The sequence below is a fragment of the Desmodus rotundus genome, chromosome 1 (genome assembly GCF_022682495.2).
Source record: "Desmodus rotundus isolate HL8 chromosome 1, HLdesRot8A.1, whole genome shotgun sequence".
NCBI lineage: Eukaryota > Metazoa > Chordata > Mammalia > Chiroptera > Phyllostomidae > Desmodus > Desmodus rotundus.
Genome location: NC_071387.1, coordinates 61983328 through 62010752, shown reverse-complemented (window position 1 = coordinate 62010752; position 27425 = coordinate 61983328). Strand labels below are relative to the sequence as shown.

The 27425-nt window shown below is 41.2% G+C and overlaps 1 protein-coding gene across 10 annotated transcripts in view; it reads left to right on the top strand.

The window, feature by feature from the left end:
- The window catches only part of FREM1 (FRAS1 related extracellular matrix 1), a 161159-nt gene that overhangs the window by 95235 nt on the left and 38499 nt on the right, over window positions 1-27425 (top strand). For 5 of the 10 annotated variants that reach the window (XM_053924556.2, XM_053924550.2, XM_053924551.1 and 2 more), the window contains 5 exons: window positions 1614-1758; window positions 4917-5058; window positions 7612-7807; window positions 11710-11974; window positions 21749-22163. In XM_053924556.2, the coding sequence (XP_053780531.1) occupies window positions 1614-1758; window positions 4917-5058; window positions 7612-7807; window positions 11710-11974; window positions 21749-22163 (1163 nt within the window). Of the gene's footprint in view, window positions 1-1613; window positions 1759-4916; window positions 5059-7611; window positions 7808-11709; window positions 11975-21695; window positions 22164-27425 lie in introns of those variants that run through there. The other 5 variants (XM_053924573.2, XM_053924568.2, XM_053924579.2 and 2 more) reach the window with 5 other exon arrangements.

The following is a 27425-nucleotide window of genomic DNA, read 5'->3' as shown; positions in this document are numbered from 1 at the left end:
CCTATCATTTATGCTACTTATTCTCTGTATCTTTCCCCCCTCTCTCCCCCTCCCACTCCCCTGTTGATAACCCTCCATGTGATCTCCATTTCTGTGGTTCTGTTCCTGTTCTAGTTGCTTGCTTAGTTTGCTTTTGTTCCTCTTCTCCTTCTGGTACCCCTATAATTCGGATGTTGGAACATTTCAAGATGTCCTGGAGGTTCCTAAGTCTCTCCTCATTTTTTTGAATTCTTGTTTCTTCATTCTTTTCTGGTTGGATGTTTCTTTCTTCCTTCTGGTCCACACCATTGATTTAAGTCCCAGTTTCCTTCCCATCACTATTGGTTCCCTGGAAAATGTACAGTTTGATTTTCTGTCAGTTCTGGTTGTTTTTTGTTTTTAAATTGTTGTTGTCCTTTTGGTTGTGAGAGGAGGCACAATGTGTCCTCCTACACCTCCATCTTGGCCGGAAGCCCCTATTTTATATATATTTATGTAACATAAATTTTGGTGCACATCTCTTATTTTTTCATACATTTTTATAATGAAATTACTTGGCAAAAAAAGGTGAGAATTCAGAATGCTTTTAGGGGAAAAAGGGCCACGGCCACCATGCACATAAGCATTGCCTATTTCCTAGTCAATCACGAATACTATTTGTAAAAACCTTTGCAAACTTGGAAGTCAATAATAGTCTGTCATTGTTATCTTGATTTGAAATTCTTAGATTTTGAGTAAAATTGAAACTATTTTTATGATTACTGACCACATGTTTCACTTTTTGTGAATTGCCTGATAATGTCCTTTGCCCAATTTTTTATCAGTTCATGTTGATTTATAAAAGATCATTAAATATTGTTTTATATTTTTGTTACTTGTTACAAATAAGGTTTTTCATATTTTATTTTCCTTTCTATTTAGTTTTTAAATACATAGATAAAAAAAATTGTGAGGACTCCAAAATTGTTCTTGTTTCTCAATACTGTTTTGGCTTTCAGGGTCTCTTTATATTTCCATATGAATGCCATATGGAATGCAGGGGTGTCAAACATTTTCACCGGCAGCCACATCAGCCTCACGGTTGCCTTCAAAGGGCCGAATGTAACTTTAGGACTGTATAATGTAAGTACTCCTTAACAGTTAAGCAAGAGCTCGGCACTGGGTAGAAACAAGGTGCTGGGCTGGATTTGGCCTGCAGCCTTGTGTTTGCCACCTGTGCTATATAGGTTTAAAGATAGTTTTATACCTAAAGTTTGATTCATCTAGAATTTATTTTGGTTTTGACTTGAGGTAGGGTAGGAATCTAATCATAATTTCCCCCATGTCACGAACAGTTTTCTGTTTCAGTTGAGCACCTAGACACGTGGCTCTCATGTAGTCTGCTAAGGAGTATGTCCTTTCCTCCCTGATTTTAAATAGGACTTTTGTCAAATACTACAGTATGTAAATAGGAATTTCTAATCAACTAAGGAGATGCTCTTCCTAAAACAGTTTAATTTCACCTCCTGTTGCACTGATTAATGATCTCTTGCTGATACCAATGGCGTGGAAATTAAAACAGTTATCTGTGACATATTTTGAAATTCTCCAATCATGAGAAAGATTTACTTCCTCTCTTTTTTTCCTTCTTCCAGGAATGAGGTTGGTGTATGTGCATGATGATTCAGAGAACCTTGCCGATGACTTCACAATCCAGTTGTCAGATGGGAAACATCAGATACTTAGGACCATTTCAGTAAAGGTCACCCCAGTCAATGATGAGAAACCAATGCTGACCAAGTAAGCTACCTGAAAAGGGTCCCTTTCAGATTCTTTACAGAATTCTGAGGTCTGAAAGGCTAGGTGGACATGTAGTGTGTGTCCTCAGAGAGAAACCAGTCCTCACTTGCTCCTGTCTATCACAGTTTGTCCCACCTACCCATGTACCTAGAACTTTAGTGCAAATGTTACTTAATGTACCTGCTCCTTAACCATTCTCCAACGAGCCCTTTAATTATTTGGTTTTTCTCTAAAATGTCTATTTAATTGTAAATAATTAAGAATGACTGAACATACAGTATAAAATGACAAGTGTATTAAATATTTAAGCACACAACACACATGCACCAAACTGCAATTAATATATAGATTCAACTGAAGTGTGATAAGTTTAACCGCAGAACATCCTCACTGTGGATTTGGTCAAACTTTTAACTAAGAGTGGCTGAGGGAAGTATACAAATGCCACTTTCTTATCATCTTGGCATTTCATTGTCCACCAATCTGCTGCACTGTTCCGTACAAATCAACAGCCCCTTTCCGTGTGATGTCAAAATAATAACTTTTTAAAAATTCTGAGCTGATATTATTAATTGCCCGTTTTCTCCATATCTACCTTTGTAGTTGATCAGAGTTTGATCATAGAGTATGATCTTTATCAATTGTATTTCTATAGCTCCAGCCATTGCTCTTATTATTGGCAACTGTACAGAAGTGTGTGAGGTCAGAGCTTGGGATCTGTGAGTGCTGAGTGTAGAGAAGTGGCTGCTCTTTGACACTTCTTGACATTCAATGGTGCAGCAGTGAGAGGCATTGAGTAGACAGTTTTTACCAGGAAGTGAACAACTTTCTAAAAGTGTGTAAACTCCCAAAGTCTCCTTCACTTTGTAGAAAAGAGGACCTCAAATAAGTCCCTGCCAACTCTCCTGCTGTTCCCTTACGGGCCACCAGCAAGGCCCTTGAAAAGCATTATGGGGAATACTGATGACAGTTTTTTGAGGATTGCATCTCAGACATTAGTTTAACTAAGCGCATCCAACAGAAATTCCTTCTCTAGGTGGAATGTTGGATTGGTAGCTCTTGATCTGTTTATAAAATGAAAACATAAAGGATATTGCAGTATTATGAAACCTCCTTTCCGAGGGCCTCACTTTACCTAAGAGAGAGGGAGGGAGGTAAAAACTGGAACCTATTAAGTGCTTACTATGCGACAGAGCATTGGATCCTTTCACATATGTTATTTCCTTAAACCCATCAACATCGGGGGGAGTAGGTATTATTTTCCCTACTAATAGAATAGATCAGACAGGTAAAATTAGTAAGACACTCACTCAATTCTGTCTGACTTATATTTCTTGCTATGGTCTTGTTATTAAACTTCCCAGGATAACTTCATCTACAGAATCACCAAATCTCCTTTAACCCTGCTTCAAAATTCCTCCTTTCTGTCTCTTTTTTTCCTCCTTTCCTTCTGCCCTGTGGTGAGGAAGTTATAGTTTCCCTTCTTTTCCTTCTGTATGTGTCCTTGAGTAAATCACCTTTTGCCTCTTCCCAGAATGTATTCCATATTTTTTCTCCTGCATTTCCAGTCTCTCCCTTTTTATTCTTTCTGTTAACCAAACATAAGGATAGAGTTAGTGGTTGAGAGAGCGAATTCTGGAGCCAGATTGCCTTGGTTCAGCCACTTACTGGTGGTGTGACCTTGAACATGTTACTTAACCTCTCTCTAACACTTTGTCAACCCCTTTGTAAATTAGGATAATAACATACTCTTCGTAGGGTAGTTGCAAAGATTAAATGAATTAAAATATGTAAAACTGCTTACAAAAGGAGTTAGTGCATAATGAGAGCTCATAGGTGTTTGTTACTGTGGTTATTACAAGCAGGTATCCTCATTGTCAAGCTACAAAGATGGCCCCGTTCCTCATTTATTTCAAACCACTTGCAAGAAGAGCTTGTGCTCACTTCCTCCGTTTCTGTCCACTGTCTCCACCCTCAGCCACTTTACGAAAGCTGCCCCCTTGATTCCTAACCAAATCTAATGGCTCTTCTAATCTTACTGGCCCCTGTTAGAACATTTGACACTATTTCTTTGATATTACTTTTAGATGCTGTGGTGGAAGCTTCTGGATCCCTCAGTCGCATCCCCTCAGCCCCCCTGTGACCACAGCTGTGGCTGGGGTGGAACATACCCTGCCCACTGTCACTGCCCCTCCAGTGCCCGCAGCACCCCGCTCCACTTTCCTGTCTCAGGGCTTTCTCTGAAGCAGCATTGACTCACCGGAGCCTCTGTCAGGCGCAGCAGATGCACCCGGAGGGCAGCCCTCCACCCGTGAGAGCTGGTGGATGAAATATGCTAGCTTCCTGTTCTTCCGCAGCAGCACAGTTTGAGACATTTCACACTATTCTTCCCAGGATCCCAGCAGCTCTGAGCCCGTGGTGGTTAAAAACACCCTTTGTTGCCACTTCCTTCGTCCTTCTTTCATTCCTCACTCCATCCCCTGTTCCTGAAAGCACTTTCCAAAGGAATTACCCGCAAATGTCCTAGGGGCTCTTTCACTATGATTCAGACTGTGACATTTGTTCCTCTCTCTCTGCTTCTGGGTGAAAAGGCATTGTGACAGCCATTGTATTAGATCCTAGCTATGTGGCAGACACTGTATTAGAGCCTTTCACCTATATTAGCATGCAGAGGGAGAGTGATGTGGAAGGCTACCGACTACCCAATGTCACCAAACTCATAATGGTGTCTTGTAAAAGGCACCAGAACCCCTATGGGTAAGTCATTTAATCTAAGTTTTTGTCTGTAAAATTAGAGCAATAAAACCTGAACCACTTCATGAAGCTGATGTTACATTAAAAAAAAATTAGAAACAAAATATTTTTATAAAAGTAAGTTATAGCATAAACTTGTGAGGTTCTGTGTATAAGCAATTAGAAGTATGTAATTACCTCAGACCACATTCATCGTTGCTAATTGTCTTTTAGGACTTTTATGTGTAAAGAGAAATGAGAGCCTTTTACATGAGTCTGACTCATCATTTTTAATACTTTGGATACTGAATATTATTTATTCCCTAATTGTCGAAACTGGAAACTGTAGTAGTTATTAATGAGTGTCCCCTGCTAAAGCCATACCTTCTATGTTCATATCAACACAGACACCTTCCTTTTTACAGGAAGGCTGAAATCACAATGAGCATGGGCGAAACGCGTATTATTTCTAGCGCCGTTCTTTCAGCCACAGACAAAGACTCTCCCAGGGAGAAGATTTACTATTTATTTGAAAGACTTCCCGAAAATGGGCAGCTTCAGCTTAAGGTTAGTGACCTTTTTACTTTCATTTTTTTCCAAAATAAATATAGCTGATATAAATTTTCTCAATACACAGATTTCTGTAACTGAAGTTATTCTCTAATAGCCATATTTTGCCTAAAAGTAGAAAATTTAATTTTACTAGTTTGGGTTAACTCACACTACTTTAAATTTTCTTACTCAACTCAGGGTAAATTCCACCAACGTCGAGGTTCTACGCTGCTCCCTGCGCACCGGACTGCGCCTGAATTTGAGGGGGCGGAGGGATTCGCGGGGTTAAGCAAGTTGTCTAGTTTCTGATGAGAATCTTGAAGATATTTTTACTCCCCCAGATTAAAAAAATGTTTAATAGACTTTATTTTTAGAGCCATTGTTGTAAATATCCATAAACTGACTTTGAAGTTTATGTAGAGGCAAAATGCACAAAATAGATACATAATATCAAGGAGGAACGAGCAACTTCCAGACTTGCTATAAAGCTTCAGTAATCCAGACAGTATGGGTTTGGTGAAAGAATAGACAAATAATTCAGTGGAACAAAATAAAAGTCCCTCTAATAGATACATTTAAATATAGTCAACTGATCTTTGACAAAGAAGCAGAGTCAATACAACGCGGGGAAAAGATGGTCTTTTAACAAATGATTCAGACTGTGCGCATGATACCCATCACAAATTACAGATCAGTCACTTGAAAAGGTCACTTGAGTAATCCGTCTAAATGTTTATTTGAATTGTGGATTAAGGCTAGCAACAAACACCACCTACTATCCCCAATGTGGTTATTTGGCTGAATGCTTAACTTTGAATGTCATGTAGACACTCCTGGAAAGGCAGCAAGGATTCGGAACAGCTTGATGGCCTTAGATTGTAGGTACCATAGAGAATCAGAGTGAAGAGCAATCACTGATTTAAATTGAGGTACAGCTGTGTCCTTATTTCATTTCAAAGAGTAATGAAGCAGAAATGCAGTGAGAGCTCACACATTTGGGTGGCTTGGGAACTGGCGTATTTTGGATGTGTGGAAGTCCAGATGGGTCCAGGCTCCCAGAATGGCGCCATCTAATTCTCTCCCGGCTCTTTTGTGGTTCTCCAAGTCTCTGCAAGACCAGGGACCAAGACTCCCGGCATCCTGAAATTTCTCCAGGGTTCTCGTTTTCTTGTTGACTTTCCTTAGTTTCCACACTGTACGTTTGACTCTTTTCTTCCTCTTTTGGGGCTTGAAAATGATTTTGTCAAGTCAAAGTGCATATTTGGGAGTGCAAATGGGGAATGGGTAGAGATGACAGAGAACAAAATCTCCCTGGGAAAAGATTACAAAGGAAAAAGTTAAAAGAATTATAGGATGTCCAGTTTAAAACCTGAAAGAGAATCTGTTTTAAAAATTAAATATGCAAATAGATCTTAGAACGGAAGCAATGAACCTAATTATTACAATGTAATTAATTTTCACCCTCTGAGCCCTACTGCGGGTCATACCTGTGTGCAAATATCAGATGGTTAAAAATATTTAAAAGATGAAACTTTATCGAAAGAATGATGAAATGGTATGTGGTAACACAATGAGAGAAGGACAGAGCATTTTTTGCCAAGAACTGGGAGTCTGGGGAATACTGTGTCAAGCAAAAAAAAAAGAATGACTTAAATTTCAGTTTTAGTCTCTTAAGCCAGACAGGAAAACTGCAAGATATCATATGATAAACTTTTAAGATGACTTTTTTCTTGAATTATGTCAAATGATTTTTGTGGGGTATTCTTGGGGAAAGCTATGTGTTTTGAGAGAATAACAATAGAGTTATTAATTACATACAGATTTATTATAATTACATTTTCTAATCTCAGTTGTCATCTCCCCCTAGTGTAAGAACCTCCTTTAATTGAAAATACAATTACTGAACTGAATTCTGTACAGAATATATGCCTAACTAAAGTTGGCTTGTTTTAAAACAGTTCTGATATTTGCAGTTGTACTTTTTGCTGACTTAGGGTATAAATGTAGAGAGTAATAGAGAGCTTGATAATTTTCCTTGGGCTTTAGTAAGGCTAAAAAAATGTATAACAAATAAGTACATGCATTCTATTTTTGTTTTATCTTCTTCAGATAAGCTCTATTATAAACAAATTTGATAATATAGGTTTGATTAGTTGTAGCAAACCTATACACTGATACAAACTAAAAAAATAGGAAACCCCAGGTGAAACACATTTAATATTTAAAGAATCAATTCCAGCAGCTCAATTACCCACCTGCTCTCCTTAATTGGAATATTTAGTCTGCTATGATTGCTTATGATAAATGCCTTGGAAGCAGCGTTGCTGTTGAATTGCCACATGACTTTGTCAAAAATCTTTTGGCCGATGCTATTTTTTCCACAAAGTTTTAAATTGTTTTAGTATATTTCTATGAAAGAAAAAAAATAAAATGATTAAAAAATTGAATCTGGAGTTTCTCTGACCTATCATTATACTGGAGGTTTTCAGGGGATACAGAAAATGTCCAGCAACACAGCTTGGGAAAAAAAAGAAGCATGGGCAGCTGACTAATTCTGGCACCTTTCAGACAGGGAGGGACTGGGTCCCACTCTACCCTGGCATGAAATGCACTCAGGAGGAAGTGGATCTGAACCTGCTGAGATACACTCACACTGCAGCGATGGATTCCCCAAACCAAGACAGCTTCACCTTCCACCTCTGGGATGGTGACAACAGCTCACCTGCATTTGACTGTCAGATCACCATCAAGGATATGGGGAAAGGTAACAGCATTTCTACCAAGGTTTACTGCGGTCAACTTTTATAACCAGAATAGCTCCAAGCTTTCTCTTTCCATCCCTCCCTTTTTCCTTCCTTCCTTCCTTCCTTCCTTCCTTCCTTCCTTCCTTCCTTCCTTCCTTCCTTCCTTCCTTTTCTTTTTCTTCTTTCTTTCTCTCTCTCTCTCCTTCCTCCCTCCCTCCCTTCCTTCTTCACCCAAGGACCTTTTGTTTTTCTTTGCTTTTTTAGAGAGAGAGGAAGTGAGAGAGAGAGAGACATTAATATGAAAGAGAAATGTCCATTGGTTGCCCTCTCATACACACTCAACCAAGATTGACCCCATAACCTGGGCATGTGCCCTGACCAGGAATTGAACCCATGACCCTTTGGTCTAAGGGAGGCTGCTTCAACCAACTGAGCCTCATCAGCCAGGGCCTTCTCTTCTTTGTTTTTCTTTTCCTTCCGTTCTTTATACCCAAAATTCTGTAATTTATGATTCAGTCCTGTGGCTCCTCACCTACACTGCCTCGGACCCATGAGGTTCAATGGATTTTTACTTTTAGTATTTCAAAAAGCCTAGTGGAAATGCAGCCTCATCCACAACATGGTTGCATGTACTGCTCTAACTGTCAGGGTGTTTTGCTTTAAGTAAAAATTTGACAGATCAATGTGTTTTATCTTCAGAAAGTTGATTATTAGTTGAAAATGGAGTTTCAAAGGAAGGAAGAGTATAAGCAATAGAGAGTGTAAGCCCTTGATGCCCAACTGCCCCAAACTTTAGCTTAGAGATTGCGTGAGGGGGATGACAATCATATTTCATTGATATGTATAGTCCAGGATCTGTACGTTCCCAGGACCAAGCATAGTCTTAGATCCTCAGTACATGCTTGAGTGACTGAGTGGTGCCTTTTATTTATTTTATTTATTTATTTTGCCTTGGCTGCCAGGAACCTCAGAGCTAAATTAGATGCGTAAGTGTAGTAAAAATTTTACTTCATGTGCATGGTAATTACAGTTGTCCTAAATCTTTTCAAACACACTTTAAGTCCAGTTGATTGATTTTTGAGATGTTTATTTTGAGCTGTATAATAATATATTTTTACTTATTTGTTTCCTGGTTGTACAATAAAAATGTGTCGTGTTCAGATGTCTAACAAATGACTCTTGGATAAGCTAGATGTTTCTCTTTCATCTTACTCAAAGGTAAGACTTGTTCGTCCTAAGTGTACGTACAGGCAAAATGTAACACGAGTAGTACATCAGGGTGACAGCTAATGTGTTAGAACAGACAGACCACCTTCTCACTGCCTTAGTGTAATGCATTCCTGGGGAGGGGGTGGGCTGGAGGAGGGTTCTGTTCCACACAGCCACCTGGGGATTCTTTCTAGCTAGAGAATCCTTCGTCTCTGAAGACCTTGGAGTCACTCTGAAAGCGAGATGCTGAGCAAAATGAGAGGACTTCATTGGGGAGGCTTGGAGGTAGGGTCCCTGTCTGAACTCCACAGGTCCTGGTGGCTGAGCTGCAATTGCATTCTGTGTTAAGGGAGGCTGAGCAATAGAAACTCTAGCTGTGAGACCAGGAAGAAAAGGAATTGAGGCTGGCAGGTGCCTCACCAGTTTGCCTCAACTGACATGTGATCATTTTCTAAAAGGATTAGTGAATACATTAACTTATTAACATTGTCACAAGTTCTGTATTTATTCTCTTAATTTCTTTTTACATTGGGGCATTTATATCTGTACAGTTTTATGTCCTTATTTATTTATTTACCTAGCATGTGTTTTCTCAGGCTGCAACATAACTATAACCATAATTATGCATCTCAAAATAAAATCACACTGAATCGTTAGACTAAATCATAACCCTACCGTTTGCATTTGGGTTAATTCCATTAGGGAGCTGTTATAAATAACGTGAAGTCCTCCGGTTGCGCTGGGCCTTCTCATTCGCACAGCGGCCACCGTGGCGTGGGGAGCTTTGAGAAGTCTAGAAGTCATGGCCTATACTTGACCCTACCCCGTACTCTGCCGTTGACAGTGCTGAGAACCTGCACTGAGGCAAAATGCGGATCCTGCTGCTCCCTGCAGACTCATTTTCTGCTCCTGGTGAAGCTGCTTGTGGGTGATTTTTGTTTCCCCACCTTCGTTCTGTCTCCTTACTGCTTTGATGTGTCCATCTTGACTCCCTCTGAAGTAGGGGGGGCTCAAGTTTTGATTTAAGGTTAGGATGGTCATTGGTTCCACTTTGGACTCTAGTCACATAGAATTTTGAGTTAAAAGCATAGTATACCGAAAAGAGCAATTTGATTGTCTAAACCAGGTTTTCTCAATATTGGCACAGTGGGGTGAATAATTCTTCATCGTAGTGGACTTTCTTGTGCATTGTAGAATGTTTAGCAGCATCTTTGGCCTCTCTGTGCTAGAAGCCAATAGCACCGCCCAGTTATGATGACGAGAATGTCCCCAGACATGGCCACGTGTCACCTGGGGGAGGCAGAACCGCCCTCAGGAGGGCCCCTGGGCTAAAGCTACATCTGCTTGGTGTTTTAGTCCCACTTTTCATGTCCTCATGGGACTGAACAGCTTTTCAGAATTTTATTGACCTTTTGTATTTTTTTAATTTAGAATTGGTTTGGCATTTCCTTCACCCATATTTCCTTTTGGATATTTACATATTTAGTGTTGAAGTGTAAGAAATCCTTGTATACTAAAGAGAGGAAACAAAATAATAGAGTGTTTAAGTTTGTGCTCAAGTCAGATAGCTTGAGTACAGATTCTAGCTCCACCTTGTATTAACTGCATAACAATTAACAAATGAGTTAGCATTTCTATATCTTAGTTCCCTCATTTATAAACTGGGAAGTGCCACAATACCCTACCTTACAGTGCTGGTGTGAAGATGTACGAGCCCTTAGGCTTGTGCCTGGCATACAGTAGAAGCTCTATAGTTTAGATGTGATTACTTTTTAATGAACAAAATTGGATTATAATTCTTAATTGTGAAACACTGCATCATTGTTAGTCCATGTGTGACCCACCCTGCTTCACTCATTCATATTCTCACTCATACATTCTTTTAAAAATTTATAGTAAACACCTGTGCAATCACCATGCAATTCAAGGATTAAGATACGAACAGTAGCCAACATCTACCTCTGTTCTCTCCCCATCCTCCATCCTAAATTTTGTGTTAATTATTTCCTTACTTTTGTGGATGGTTTTCTGGGACTGGCTCACAGAACTGTTAGTGAGCTGTATCTGTGTTGCTGCGTATAGCTGTGGTTCATCCGTTTTGCTACTGTGTTAGATTTATTTGCACGAATAGTGTGCTCACGAACTCACTTTTTGAGAAAGTGTTTGGGTTGTCTCCAGCGTTTTCAATTACAAGCTCTGCTGCAGTGACCTTCCTGGCACATGCCTCCCGGTGCAAGGGCGCGCTTCTCTCCACGACACAGCTGGGGCTGAGTTACTGGCTCAAGGAGTTTGTGACATTCACCTCTTTGCAAAATCACGCCAAATTGTGTACCAGTCTATTCTCCTACCAGAATCATATGAATGATTCTCTTGATCTCCATCCTCTTCAACACTTTGCATCATCAGATTTCTCCATTTTTGCTAATCAAAAGTGGGTTATGAGATGGTAGCTTATTGTGATCTTGATTTATATTTCCATGGTTATTGAGATTGATCATCTATTTGTATTTTTATTGGCCATATGTGTTTCCTCTTCTGTGTCATATCCTCTCATAGCTTTTGCCTAATTCTTTCATTAATTATAGTTATATAAACCTTTCTACACCATGTTAGGTTTGATTTCTGCACCGTTTGGCCTTTTTTTTTTTTTTACCTTGGACATTGTGATTTTTTTTAAATTGGGTCCTTGACCACAACCTTTTCTGCTGTGTAGGTGATATTGTCATCGTTGCAAAGCCACTTGTGGTGCCTAAAGGTGGCAGAGGCTTTTTGACGACCACCACTCTCCTCGCTGTGGATGGAACAGACAAGCCCGAGGAACTGCTCTTCGTCATCACCTCCCCACCGCAGTATGGCCAAGTGGAATACGCCCTCTATCCTGGAGTCCCCATTACAAGCTTCAGCCAAATGGATGTAGCCGGGCAGACCGTCTGCTATGCACACAACAGGAAGGCACCTGTCCCCACGGACACGTTCAGGTGAGCCCACAGGAAATGTTTCCTAACCCCTTTCCTGAATTAGTGCTTAGAAAGACAAAAGGAGGGAAAAATGAGTCCTTTTCCAGCTCTGGTATATCTGCGTTCCTCTTCTACTACCTCGCTGTATAAAGGTGAAGGTGCACAATTAAAATGACAGCAGCAAGGCAAGAAATTAGGGCTTGTTTAAAAATAAACACATAAGCAGATTTAGATGCAAGCTGTTCTATGAGGAGGAAAGTGAGGACCTGAGGATACCATCTAAGGGGAGACAGAAAAGGAATTCGCCACTTTTTTGAGTATGTTTTTCTATACGAGGAAAGGTATTTACTAGTAAACACTTGGCATAAGCAGATCCTGCCTTGTGACACAGTGCGTTTGGCGAACTGCATCATAAATCATGCTGTCATGCAGTGGATCGCATTTCCCCATAGAAACAATGTTGTAATTGGGGGCTGTGCACCTGTTCAAGGATTGTGTATCAAATAAATCATTGGAATGAATAACAATCTGGTGAACAGGCAAAAATACGACATTAATGAACGTCTCCGTTCACTGAAAATACTGAGATCTGGTTCCAGTCACAGAAAGCAGGATAAACTCTAGAGGGCCCATCATCCAGCCATTCTCAGGGGTGGCGGAGGTGACGTCCGTGATGGAAATACATGTCTTCAGGGCTCGGACAAGAACCAAGAAATCCGGGGCTGGCCTTTGGGGGAACCGCGGTGCACACCCAGCCTTGAGTTTTAGCAATTAAGGAGGAGGCCCTGAGAGCTTTGGTTCACCTGTTGTACACGCAGGGCTTCTGAATGGTTTCCACCATGTCAGAACACAGCCTTCACAAAGCGCTATCAAATACCACAAAGGCAGCATACTTCCGCCTTCTTCAGTGGTTTCCCACAAATTGTAAAGTGCACCAATACGCCCGTGTTCAAATACTACTCTCATACATCTTTATCTGCCTAATTCAATATGTCTGCTCTGATAAACACTGTTTAAAGGTCAGTAAAATGATTTTTGCTTGCCTTTGTAGCATTTAGAATTAAGATTTTGGATAGTTGAACTGTTAAAAAATCCAGGGAAGTTTGAACTCATACTTTTTTTTCTCTTGACAAATATCCTTAACAAACAGATAATCATTTGATAATCATTTGATTAATCAATATCTTCCTAACCAATTCAGTCTTGAATGTCACTAGTCATCAACTAAATAAAACATGAGACGTGGGGGTTCCTCTCCACACTGGGTCTTCTGCCCCAGAAGTGGCGCAGTGTGACCACGGCAGCGCAGGCTCGGGGCAGTGGCTGCCTTCACCCCTTCGCCCACTCATCCGCAACTACCCTCAGCAAGTCACTCGGGTCCTGTGCCTGGTGTCCTCTCCTGAGAAAAGGAACGATGCTCGTAGTACTTGCCTCACGGCATTGTTGGGAGGTTTAAATGAGCTTGTGCATGTAAAGTACTTAAAATAATATGTGGCACATAGAAAGGACAAAATGAGTATTAGCTGCTATTATTACTATTGTTGTTGTTGTCATTTTTTATTCTGTTTTTTCCCTGGCCCCCTTTGACCTCCAGTTTTGTTAACACCAAGCATAAACGTAAGGGAGGAAAGAAGTTGACAACAAAGATTGTTCTCCCCCACCACCCCCGTTCCCATAAGGGGAAGCATGGTTGCTCCTGGGTTTAGTCCATGTGTATCAGATCGGGGCTTCTAATTTTATGCTTGTCTCTCGAACTCGGCTCTCATCTATTCCCACTCCCCCGAGTCAGTGCCCACCAGAGAGCCTACTGAAGACATTTATAACCTTATTGATGAATAAATGTGTAAAGATGTTAAAAAATGAGTGTTAGGTATTAATCAGATGGTGGTGATGAACTAAGCATGAAAAACAGTATTTTCACATTGGGTGATACTGTGAAACTTTCCTAATTCACATCCATAGAAAATCTTACTAGATGGTACTTTAGAAATTGTTTATCCCAGGAACCCTAACTTTCTAGATTCTCAGAGTTACCTGCGAGATTTATCGAAGTACAAATTCTTGGGCCTCACTGCAGAGACCTGACTTTGGTAAGCCCTGTCTAAGGACTGTGTATTTTCATGAGCTCTCCAGGGGGCTCTAATGCAGTCGGGACCAGCAGGCACTGGGCCGGCCCAGTCCCCTGCTCTAAGGACTGTGTTCTGCAGTTTTGAGGATGTGCAGACGCCCTCTCAGAGTTTCCCTGAGACAGGAAATGAAGGGGCTGAGTTGGTGGGGCCCTGGTCCCTCACCCCAGCTTACTAATAGGGCTTTGTTTTGATCATTTGATTTTTGGTTTGTTTCACACACTGGACTTCTTTTTTTTTTTTGAAGTAGATTTTATTGATTATGCTATTACAGTTTCCCCAATTTTTCCCCCTTTGTCCCCCCCTCTGCCCTGCACCCCCAAACTCTCCAGCATCCCCCCCACCTTAGTTCATGTCCATCGATTGTACATATAAGTTCTTTGACTTCTCTGTTTCCTATACCATTCTTAACCTTTCTCCATCTATTTTATGACTACCAATTATGTTTCTTATTCCCTGTACCTTCCTCCCCCTATTTTTCCCCTTCCCCTCCCGCTCCCCACTGAAAACCCTCTATATGATGTCCATTTCTCTGATTCTGTTCCTGTTCTAGTTGTTTGCTTAGTTTTTTTTTTAAGTTCAGTTATTGATAGTTGTGCATTTGTTGTCATTTTACTGTTCATAGTTTTTGATGTTCGTCTGAGCAAGGTTTTCTTTTAGCAGAAATGCTGTGGCCCTATTTCCCAAAGTGTTATTTGTACGGCCAGTGATAGAAGGGTGCAAAATAAGGCAGGCTGGTCCAGGAAGAGGAGGGGCCAGAGGGAAAAACTACTCCCTTTTCGTCTTCTCCATGCTCTGGGCTGTTTCCAGAGGGAAGTCTTAGGCCTGGGCTAATCTGTCCTTAACAGCTTTTCAATATTTACTGTTTTCCCTTTTTAACAGAGCAAGCACAGGCCTCAGGCTCCAAGCCATTGGGCAACAATATCCAGCTAGAATTAAAAAACATTCTTTTCCTCTATGTATTTTATAGTATTTATGCTGATTAAGTTTTTAGTAGTTGAAACATTTCCTTTTAAGTACATTTATTGAAGTAAAAGAGTGAGTTAATATGAAGCAAAGTATTAAGCAATAAGAGAACAGGAAACATAAGCAAATGGTAAAAATTATGAAGGTAATGTTGGAACGACTCAAGATTCGGCAACAGGTCTACAGGGAGAAAATAAATAACGAAGGTTGAGAGCAGTGATTTCATCCAATCCTTTCATTTGTGTGTAGGGAAGACAGTATTGCTCGGACACCTGCAGTGCATCAGGCAGTGGTCTAGACCCTTTCTGCATATCATGTCCTCACACCTCCACCTTGAGGGAGGTGGTTTATTGCCATGTTATACATGAGAAAACAGGGTCTGTCAGGCAAAGAAAGTCAGCTAAGCTGAAATAACCGAGAATCAGGGCTGAATTGGGGCTGAGATCTCGTTTTGGAGAGTTCCGTCCGTTATACCTCATTGTACCCCTAATTTGTGGAAAATCTGCACGTGTGCGAAGGAACGTCCTCACCGTGTCGTTCTGATGTTTGGCCAGCAGTTTTGCATATTTATAATGGAAGAGCTAGCATCTGCCCGAGACCCTCGTTCTAATCTCGCCACTCCCTAGCCCAATCACGGGCCGCTGTGTTGTTTGTCAGGTGGCACAGAACCAAAGCTGAAAGCCTGTTTTAATGAAAGTGTGATCATTGTGCTTTTTAAAAATTAAATATATGCAACCGATCTAATCACCTAAATTTATGTCGCTTGCTGTTAAATCTGGCAAGAAATTTGGCTGGGTCGAAGAGATAAATTCTGTGGCAGAGGATTTTTCTCTCTCCTCTTTTTTAGTGTAAGGTATGGCAGCATTAATTAAATGGGGCGAGGGGGGAGTTTAATGATCAGATTTTACCTTCTGCAGAAATATTTTGCGAATCATAAATTTCTCCAGCATTGTTTGGTGCTGCTGGCTTGGAAGAGAGATTTGGCAGCACATTCTAGGACAGATGACACCAAGTGATTAGCAAGCTGACTTCAGCTCCTGGCAGCCGTGCACTAAAAGAACATGCTAATATCCCCCATTTTGACATGCCGGCTGGACTTTTTTTTTCCCCTGAGGAACTGGCTCTATTTATGATTCCATTTTTATCCTGTAAATGCCATGACAGATGGCAGATTCTTCAGCCAACTCTATTGCCAGGAAATGCAGAAAGCTTGAAAGCACCATGGTAATGGTGAAATCAGACCAGGCAGGCACCCAGGCAAATCTGAGAGTCATTCCCCAAATTTCATGAGAACAATGGTCATCTTGGCTGTCTTTTCTCAGGAAAGTGTAATAAAGGAAATTAAACAGAATAGAGCCACAGAAGGAGCTGCTACCTCGATACCACTGGCTTTTTAACCTTGGGATGGGTGCCATTATAGCAATGGCGTTGCTGTTTTAAAACTTGAGAATATATTTGGAGGGTTTCTTTGCGAGGGAGCCAGGGGAGCCTTTGGAAGATCACCTGGTTAGCCTTTGCAGACATGAGCAGCGCCGACCTTGTCACACTTGTTCTGCTAGGCTTGCTTTGTCTGGAAGCCAACCATGACCGTCCACCCTGTCTCTCTCTGATAGTGTTTCTCTGCCTGTGAGTAGTTTGCATTGTTCCTCATGAAAGTGAATGATGTGTTTGATCGAGTCATGTTTAGAAATTGCATCCTTTTCACTACTGGCTTATTAGCTTTAGGTCGGTGCAGACAGCTGCCTTGGTGTCCCAGCTGGGAACACTGGCCTCAGTAAACGTATTTCTTTCTCCTCTATGGCCCCTGCCCAGCTTGCCCTTAGTCCCATCTGTCTATGTCAGGCTGCCCATTTTCAACGTGGTCAGATCCCCATCATCAGGCAGAGAGGACGGCCTGGATCCTAAGACAACTTCACAACAGGTCACACACTCATAGAAGTAAATGCAGCCATCCTGAGAATGAGCTTTGCGGACCGGCCAGGCATGGTCAGAATTGAGTCTCTAGAGAGAACAGTCAGAATCAGATAAGCAGCGTGGCTACCTCTGGCTGAGCCCCGGCAGTGACCCACTTACCTCCTGGCTCCTGAACCCGCCCCTGCTGGCTTTCCCCTTCCTTCTCTGCTGGTATTTGACAGGTTTTAATGGGGCACAAAGTCTTTAATCCCACAATTAATGCTAATACTAAAAATATGCACCCCTTGGCTTAAATTTGTTCTCAGCTATAAATGTCTGGCTTAAAGTTCCCTGCAAGGGCACATTTGATATAGGGATCTGGTAGGGAATGGAGAACCACTTTATTTGTGAAGTAGGGTAAAATGGGAGACATGAAACGAGTTTCTGGGTGGGTCAAGTGGAAAAAGGGGCAATTGGAAGCATGGGGAGAATGCCTAGTCTCCTCCTGGTTTTACCTCGAGTCAGATGATAGGCTCCAGGGAGGACATATGAGAAAGTAACAGGGAAAGAACAGAGTGAAGTCATAATTCCATGGACAGCTTTCCCTGGGGAATCGACCATGACTTGTATACCTAAAAATGCGCATCACTTGGTCTTTGACACGGTCAAGGAGACTAAGAGGTAAAAAGTGGAACACAGATATTTTTCTGGGTATGTTTTGTATTGACTTTTTTAAAAAAAGTACATTTATTGATTATGCTATTACAGTTGTCCCATTTCTCCCCCCACTCCACTCCATCCTGCCCACCCCCCTCCCTCCCACATTCCCCGCCCCCCCCCGTAGTTCATGTCCATGGGTCATACTTATAAGTTCTTTGGCTTCTACATTTCCTACCCTATTTTTACCCTCCCCCTGTCTATTTTCCACCTATCATCTATGCTACTTATTCCAACCTTCATGTTCTAGTTGTTTGCCTAGTTTGCTCTCGTTTTTGCTTTATGTGTGGTCGTTAATAACTGTGAGTTTGCTGTCATTTTTACTGTTCCTATTTTTGATCTTCTTTTTCTTAGGTAACTCCCTTTAACATTTCATATAATAAGGGCTTGGTGATGATGAGCTTCTTTAACTTGACCTTATCTGAGAACCACTTTATCTTCCCTTCCATTCTAAATGATAGCTTTGCTGGATACAGTAATCTTGGACGTAGGTCCTTGCGTTTAATCTTGGGTAATGTAATTATGATGTGCCTTGTTTTGTTCCTCCTTGGGTCCAGCTTCTTTGGGACTCTCTGAGCTTCCTGGACTTCCCAGAAGTCTATTTCCTTTGCCAGATCGGGGAAGTTCTCCATTATTTGTTCAAATAAGTTTTCAATTTTTTGTTCTTCCTCTTCTCCTTCTGGCACCCCTATAATTTGGATGTTGGAACGTTTCAAGGTGTTCTGGAGGTTCCTAAGCCTCTCCTCATTTTTCCAAGTTCTTGTTTCTTCATTCTTTTCTGGTTGGATGTTTGTTTCTTCCTTCTGGTCCATACCATTGATCTGAGTCCCAGTTTCCTTCTCATCACTATTGGTTCCCTGTACATTTTCCTTTGTTTCTCTTAGCATAGGCTTCATTTTTTCATCTGTTTTTTGAACAGATTCAACCAAGTCTGTGAGCATATCGATAACCAGTGCTTTGAACTGTGCATCCGATAGGTTGGCTATCTCTTCATCGCTTAGTTGTATTTTTTCTGGAGCTTTGAAGTGTTCTGTCATTTGGGCCATTTTTTTTTTTGTTTGTTTGTCTTGGCGCATCTGTTACTTTAAGGGGCGGAGCCTTAGGTGTTCACCGGGGTGGGGTAGTGCTGGTCGCTGCGCTGTGACGCTGTACGTGGGGGAGGGGCCAAGTGGGAGCAATAGCACCGGCCTCACTCTCCTCCGGATTTCAATCTTTCACTCCGATACCCACAATCAAACTGGGCCACTCTGGTACTGGTTCCCGAGTAAGCGGGCCTGTGCACACTCTAGGCCCCTGTGGGTCTCTCCAACAACCTCTCCTGTGAGGCTGGGAGTCTCTCCTGCTGCCGCCCCAACCCCCAGGGGCGCTTTCAATCAGAGGTTTGAGGCTTTATTTCCCTGAGGTGGAGCCCTGGGTTGCGCGGTCTGCTTCGTTGCCCGCCGTTCATCAGGTTTATCTGTGGGCGAATGTGGTGCTGCAGGGTGCTACCCGCCACTCGGCCTGCCCCACTCTCGGCCACTCTGAGTCCGGCCCTCTCGGTTTATCTGCTCGAATGTGGGGCTGCAGGGTCTGCTAGTGCTCGGACTGCCTGCGCCATTTGTCCCACACTCCGCCAGTCTCAGTCCCACCACAGCCACGCGAGTCCTCTCCACCCTGGTGCCTGTCTCTGCCCCTCCTACCGGTCTGGATGTATGTTTATTTTCTATTTCCTTGGTGTTGGTCCCCCTTGCTGTTCGATTCTCTGTCAGTTCTGGTTGTGTGAGGAGGCGCAGTGTGTCTACCTACGCCGCCATCTTGGTTCCTCTTGTATTGACTTTTTAAAAAATAACTGATTTTGTAAACAGTTCATAATCTAGCAGTAAAATTACCCCATTTGTTTAGAAATTATTTATCAGAAGTTCAGCTTTACAAAAGGAAAATTGATGGTTTTGTTTTAAGGAAACAAGGTGATTTTTCTCAATCTACAATTCCAAAGTTAATTCAATCCCCTTATTCAAACTATAAAATAATACTGTGGGAAAAAAATAACAGGGTATATTCTTTATAAATCTAGTTGTGTAAGATGTTGAGATTTGCTTTGTTTGTTATATTTCTCTTAGCGTTTTAAACTTTTTGGACATAGATTCCTTTATTTTCCTTGTACACAGTCTTATCAACTAGATCATTAAAGAAGCTCAAAAATTTTAGCCCAGCCTTCACAGCAAAATCTGGGTCAGCCAAACTCATCTCTCTTTACTTTTGGTCCAGCTGCTCATCCCCCTCAGCCCTGTGCCTCGGGCACACTGGTCGCCTCCTTGTGCTCACACAACCTGGTTCCAGGTTTCTTCAAGTTCCAAAGCACAGCAACCACCCTCAAACCTTGAAGGACAAAACACATTTTACAAAGAAGAAAAAACTTGTTAGTTAAATTTATCAGATTAGTAAAGCCCCATTTCTTCTCTAGTTAAAAAATGAACTTCCAGGGTAGGGCAGGTAGAAGAAGGTAAAGGGGAGATAAATGGAGACAGAAGGAGACTTGACTTCGGGTGGCGAACACACAGTACCATATACAGATGATGTGTCATAGAATTGTACACTGGAAACCTATGTAATTTTATTAATCAATTTCACCCCAATAAATCCAGTACAAATTAAAATAAATAAATAAGTAAAATAAAATTAACCAAAAAAATAAAAGAACCTCCAAAGAAAATTCTTATATAATTTAATGCTATAGTCAGCTAAAATTATTTTTAGAGATTTTTACATTCATGAAACGTAGAGTATGTACCCCACGAATATTTCTAGCAACTATAGCACATAGAGAAAACCTAATAGACACGACTTCGTGATTATTTTCAAGTTTGGGGGGTCTATAGTGAATTTGTCAATTATATTTTGAGAGTAGTGATTTCCTAACTTGTTGGAGTTTTAATAGTGCATTTCGTTTGCTTAATTTCATGACATTCTCAATTCCTCTTAAAATACAAATTACACATTGAAATTTTCTAACAATCATTTAAATTGGTGTTATTTTGAGATTTGCAGTGGTGGGTGTAATGGGATTTATGATCGATATAATCAGAAGCACATGCTGGTATCCCAAACTCAAGACTCTGAGAGAGATTTTACTTATCTTGAATTTATGTCATTTCAGCTTCCTCTTCACAACTCTGCAGTGCTGCCCAGGCTCCCGCTCTTCCCTCGTGGTTTGCCAAACCAGCATGTGTTAATAACTCTGCAAGAGCAGAAGGTGTGGGCTCAGAGACCCAGGTTCTAGTCCTAGTTCTGTCGCCCACTTGCCTTAGGATCTCCACCACATTTCTGAACCTTTCTGCTGCAATTTTCTTTTCTTTAAAGCAGGGAAGTAATCCTTGCTTTAAAGGAAGTGGGGATTACTTGTCTATCATAACTCCCACATTCCTTGTAAGAGGCAAGTGTATTGCAGACGCACGAGAAAAAGTAAGGGAGTAGACCATCACATAGTATTTTACAGCTGGATGGTACACAGTGATCATTTGGTCCATCTTTCACTTTGCAGAAGAGTGAAAATGAAGCCCAGAAAGGAAAGATGAGTTAGACATGATTACTTGGCTAAGTAGTGTGACCTTAGAAAATATACCACAAACATATACAGTGAATTAGCCAAATTCAGCTTACTCAGCCCTTGATTAAATTGGCCTCTAATTATCAGTATTAAAAGCTTAGCTTATTCCACAAAGAAAATACAGTTGCAAAAGTATAACTATATAAAATGAGTGATCTCTTCAAACACATGCAGTGGGTCTAATTGGGCATGAAATTCCGCCGTGGGGCAAGGAACCATGCTAAGCCCCGACACACCAGAGAAATATCACTGGCAGCCTTTGCCTGCTGTGCCACAAGAGACTACCATCCATGGTAGAAAATGTTTTGGGCGTGGAATGGGCGATTTATGTGTTACCTAGTGACTTATTTAACAGAATGGTGTCTTCCTGAAAGACCTGCCCTTGATTTTTCATTTGAGCCCCAACACGACGTATCCTCTAGTAAAGGTGTGTGTTGTTATCATTTCATTCCAGTAGATGGTGACACAAGAACCCATGCTGAAGGCTGCCTTGCCTCTCTTTGCCAGATTCATTGTCAGCAACGGGCTGCAGACCAAGCACGGGGTGTTTGTGATCATGCTGGAAACTGTGGACAGAGCCTTGCCTGTGGTGACCAGGAACAAGGGGTTGAGACTGGCCGAAGGGGCCACAGGCCTGCTTTCCCCTGACCTGCTGCAGCTGACCGACCCTGACAGTCCTGCGGAGAACCTCACCTTCCTTTTGGCCCAGCTCCCACAGCGTGGCCAGCTCTACCTGCGGGGCACAGTGCTGCTTCAACGCAACTTCACGCAGCGGGACGTGGACAGCAGGAATGTTGCCTACAGGCACGCCGGAGGGGACTCCCAGACTGACTGCTTTACTTTTGTGGCCACAGATGGGACGAACCAAGGCTTTGTTGTGGATGGGAGAGTGTGGCAAGAACCTGTTTCATTCACCATCCAGGCAAGTATGAGAAATACACAGTTCTTTGCCACTGATGTGCAGAAAATAACGTCAAAGAAAACTATTTTCTTCTTTCCTTCAAGTACGTACTCTGCATCCACAGTATGCTTGGCACCAAGCAAGGCACCAGGCATGTCAGTGTGAACAAAACAGACGTACTCCCTGTGTACAGGTGATGATTGCCCTTAAGAGTCAGTGGTGGTAATGCAGAAAGGAGCAAAAACATGGGCTTTGGAGTCTGACACACCTAGGCTGCTTTCTGCTTTGCCATTGATTAGCTGTGTGACCTTGAGAGCATTCTTTTACTCTTCTGATGCTACTTTTCCTCCTCTGTGTTGTGGTGAGAATGAAGTAGGAGTGGGTATTCAACGCACCAGCATATTGCCTGAGACATACTAGACTTTCAATATCTAATATTATATGATATCGCTCTCTATATCTATTTATAACTAATATAACTACTATTATAATATTGAATACACTATTATGATGATGCTTACTGGCCCATGTCACCTACTGTCATTTTAATGGTTTTCAACTAGACATGCGGAAACTTACAAGGCAGCATCAATGCTACGCGTGTAGTAACGATGAGGATAACATTTGCAGCAGCTGTGGTTTCTTTGAACATTAAATGTAGGTCAGACCCACTTTACATATCTTCTTTAATTCTCACAAAAATCCTCTGAGGAATATGTTATCTCCATATTGTAGATGTTCAGGAGTTAAATAATTTCTTGAAATGCACATAAACCCCTCAAACCTCTCTGTCCCCAAATCTGGGGTCCTTTCTGCAGCACTGTACTGCCACGTTCGCGCTGGCTGTGGCGAAGACCCGAGGAGGGCATAATGTGTTTTCCCCTTTTCAGTCAAAACACATCAAGGGTGTCTGGCTGTCAAAGCCTCGAATCCGCTCTTCTTGGATGTGGTTCACCCTGTTCTACACATTTCCATCAACAGCAAGAAAGATGTATCTGTCTCTTACTGCAGGATACCTTCTGATTATGCAAAATAATCATACTTTCCCCTGGCTCTTCTCTTTAGTCTCTGTACTAGTCAGGATTCTCCAGACAAACAGAACCAATAGGAGATATATATATATATATATATATATATATATATATATATATATATATATATATAGAGAGAGAGAGAGAGAGAGAGAGAGAGAGAGAGAACTTTATTTTCAGGATTGGCTCACACAGTTGCAGGGGCTCGAGTGTCTAAAATGTGCAGGGCAGACCGACAGCATAGAAATTCCAGCGGGAGTTGATGTTGCAATCTGGAGTCCAAAGGCAGTCCTGGGGGCAAAATTTCTTCTCTTCAAGGGACTTCAGTCTCTTCTCTTGCAGTCTTCACCTGAGTGGATGAGGCCCACCCACATTCTAGTGGGTGATCTGTCTTCTTCAAAGTCTACTGATGTAAATATAGTTACACCTGAAAAATATCTCCTCAGCAACACCTACACTGGTGTTTCACCAAACAGCTGGGGATCGTAGCTCAGCTACGTCAACACCTGAAACGAAGTATCATCGTCTCTCGGTAGCTGGGATCCGAGTGGAAAGGTGGAAAGCACTGGTGAAGCAGAGTGGGTGCTGCAGGGGTCTTTGGCACTAAGGAGGTCCAGAAGATGTCATGAACTTGTGATGCAGAGGGAGAAGAGAGAAGGAACTGGTATCATCGGTGTGGTATATAAGGACTTTATGCATAGTAGAATCATTATTTTATTTCTTATTATGTTTTTATTGTTATTAGCTTCATCTCACTCTCCAGTCACTTACAAATTTTTTATGGACTCTCGACTCCCCATGCTGGGTAGAGAAATGTCACTACACTCTCCGACCAGAAGAGAGTCTATTGGCAGCCAATCTGTAGCATTTGTCAATTCTGCACATGAGCATAGGAGTTCCTCTGGACTCCAGAGCACAGACGGAAAGTGGGTAGAGTTTGACGAAAGTACTAGATCAGCTCTCCCGCAACACCAATACTCATCTTAAAGAGTATGGTTACCATGAGAGTTATCTTTTGGAAGTTTCAGAATTTGATAATAGGAAAATGTCGGGTACATGCTATAAAGTTTCTCATCAACAGCAGAAGGTTTCACCCTGGCTGGTGTGCTCAGTGGATTGAGCACTAGCCTTCAAACCGAAAGGTTGCTGATTTGATTCCTAGTTGGGGCACATGCCTGGATTGCGGGCCAGGTCCCCAGTTGGGGGTGTGCAAGAGGCAACCAATGGATATATCTCTCACATACTGATGTTTCTCTCCCTCTCTTTCTCCTTCCCTTCCCCTCCTTTTACAAGTAAATAAATGAAATCTTAAAAAAAAAAAGTACAAGGGTTTCCTTGCCCCTTTCCCCAAATCATTATGTGTAAAAACCTCACAAAGAAAACCTCAAAGTTTCTCCCATGATTCCTCTGAATTCTCTGGTCTCTGAGCAGAGAGGTCAGGCAGTTTTGGAAGTGACTAATCTTCTCCTGCCCCAAGCAGTACAGGCAAAATGACCCCATCATTCTCTTGCCTTCAAGAGCTTTTTCTGCAAGACAATAGGATATCATTGACCACTGAGTGATGCACTGGCCCAGTGAAGCCGCCAGCTGTGCTGCTCCGATGGTCCCAAACTCGGAAACCGAGGACAAAGCTATTGGATTTAAGCACAAATCTTACATGCATTTTCCTGGCACAGCATGTGCTAGTCTGACATTCATTTTGTAGGAAGCCATGTCTGTCTGACCAAGATGCTGCAATCTTGCTGCAAGGGTTTCTGTAAGGTCCCTTACAAGGGGGCAGGGCTGGAGGTGAGGGAGACAGGGTCAGTACCACTGCTTTCTATGGTCTCGGCATATCTGAGAAGATTTTCAGTAAATCCAACACAAGTAATCAGAAAGATACATAGCTGTCGCTGCTGTCATCACTGTCTCCTCCTCCTCTTCCTCCTTCAGGTCGTCTTCCTCCTTCTCCTCTTCCAAATGAATCATTGTGGTATTAAATCACTATGTTTTGGAGTCATTTCTTACACAGCAATAGATAACTGATACATCTTTCCCCAATGAAAGCCTTACCTTTCCTTCATCCTTCCTAAATCCCAGCTACTCTTCAGGGATTATTATTTCCTTTATAAAGCCTCCTTTGAATATTCCAGGTCAAGGTCCTTCTATTCTTGTGCAAAACTGTCCAATACATGATTCCTTAAAAACAGTAATTTTATGCCTTGTTTTCTATTTTTAAATTTCTTTACATATGTTAACAATATCTTGCTACATGACCTTTCATGAAAGTAACCTTCTTTAAAAAATGTCTTATATTCTAATATTTTAAAATGCATTTGGTATACTGGGGCAGCAGACCTGCTTTTGAAGAATCTAGAAATTTAATAAGGCTAGGATACATTTTAGCACAAATATGACCAAAGACACAACAGGGGACCATATAACCAGAGTTTAGAGATTAACATTTTTAAGAAATAATTGATCACAACAGGAATTCATTCCTCTTATAACACTTTTGTTTTCAAGAAAAACAACATTTTTAAAAAACCAGCTGCACTCAGCTATTTATCAACTTTAAGAATTTCTTCCTCAGTGTGAAGTATTCTTATTGTTTCTCTCTTGACATCGACCACCCGCCCTACTGGCTACATGGCTGTGGGGTCTTCCCCGCTCCAAAGGCCCTGAGGAGTAGGTAACGCCCCACCTCCCACCCAACTGCACAACTCTGAGTTTGCCACCCATACTTTTCAGGAAAGGAGAATGACTAACTTTCGAAAATGTTTTGTTGCTTTTCAACTTATAAAATATTCATTTTGAAGAATTCATAAACTACAGAAAAGGATAAGAAACAATATCCTTCACAATCATACCACTCAAAGATAGCTATTGTTGGCTGACTTCCTTCCATTCTTTTATTCTGTGCAATTAAAAATGGCACGATATTATATGTACTATTATGCATATTGCCTGTTTCCACTGTTCATTGTTATGAATTTTGTTTTATGTCATTAAATCTTTCTTGAAAACATGATTTTTAAAGGCCACATAGCATTCAGTCTCAGGTAGAGATGGTTTAAAAATCCCCTGTTAGAATTTTATGTTTTCTGGAATTTTGTTAATTGCTGTCATAAATTATATTTTAGTGAACATACAGGGGTGGACCAAAGAGGTTTACAGTTCATACAGAAAAAGCCACACAGGTCTGATTATTACAATAGCTTTATTAACTCAAAAGAATGTCACAATGCAACTGTGAGCCTTTGCTTGCCCCGTATATACATTTTGGTGTACATGTCTAATTATTTCTGCAGGATATAGTTTAAAAAGTGAAAGTTGTAGATTAAATATGTGCACATTTGAGTATATATATATATGAGTCAAATTTCTGTTCAGAAAATTTTCATTAATTTGTGCTCCTATCAGCAAAATATAAAATACCTCCTCCTCTAAGTATTACCCAACAGGATTTATGATTCTTTCAAAAAAATTTTAATTGAAGTATAGTTGGCATACAATATTATATGAGTTTCAGGTTTACAACATAGTGATTCAACATTTATATACCTTACTGAGTGATCTCCACGAAAAGTCTAGTAGCCATCTGTCACTGGACAAAGTCATCACAATGTTATTGGCTGTATTTCCTAAGCTGTACACCCTGTGACTTATTTATCTTATAACTGGAGGTTTGTACCTCTGTGTCCCCTTCTCCATTTTTGCCCATCCCCCACTGCCCTCCCCGCTGGCAACCGTCCGTTTGTTCTCTGCATCTATGAATCTATTTCTACTTTGTGTTCATTATTCGTTTGTCTTGTTTTTTTAGATTCTATGTATGAATAAGTTCATATGGTAATTATCTTTGTCTAAATTATTTTACTTATCATAATACCCTCTAGGTCCATGCGTGTTGGCGCAAACGGCAAGTTTTATTTTTTTTATGACGGAGTTATATTTTATCTATACCACATCTTCTTTGTTCACTCATCTGTCAATGGACAGCTAGGTTGCTCTATATCCTGGTTATTGTAAACAATGCTGCATTAAACATGAGGGTGCATGTATCTTTCCAAACAGTGTTTCTGTTATCTTCAGATTAAATGCCCAGAAATAGAACTGCCGGGTCATGTGTATTTCATTTTTGAGTGAATGAAGTTAGGAATTGAATGATTAGGAGTAACGGGGGTAAATGTAGTGTTCCTGTCCCTGTTTGCTGGTGTCAGTGGTAAATTATGCTAATTGCCCCCTCCCTAACACACAGCAGTTATTTGCAAGA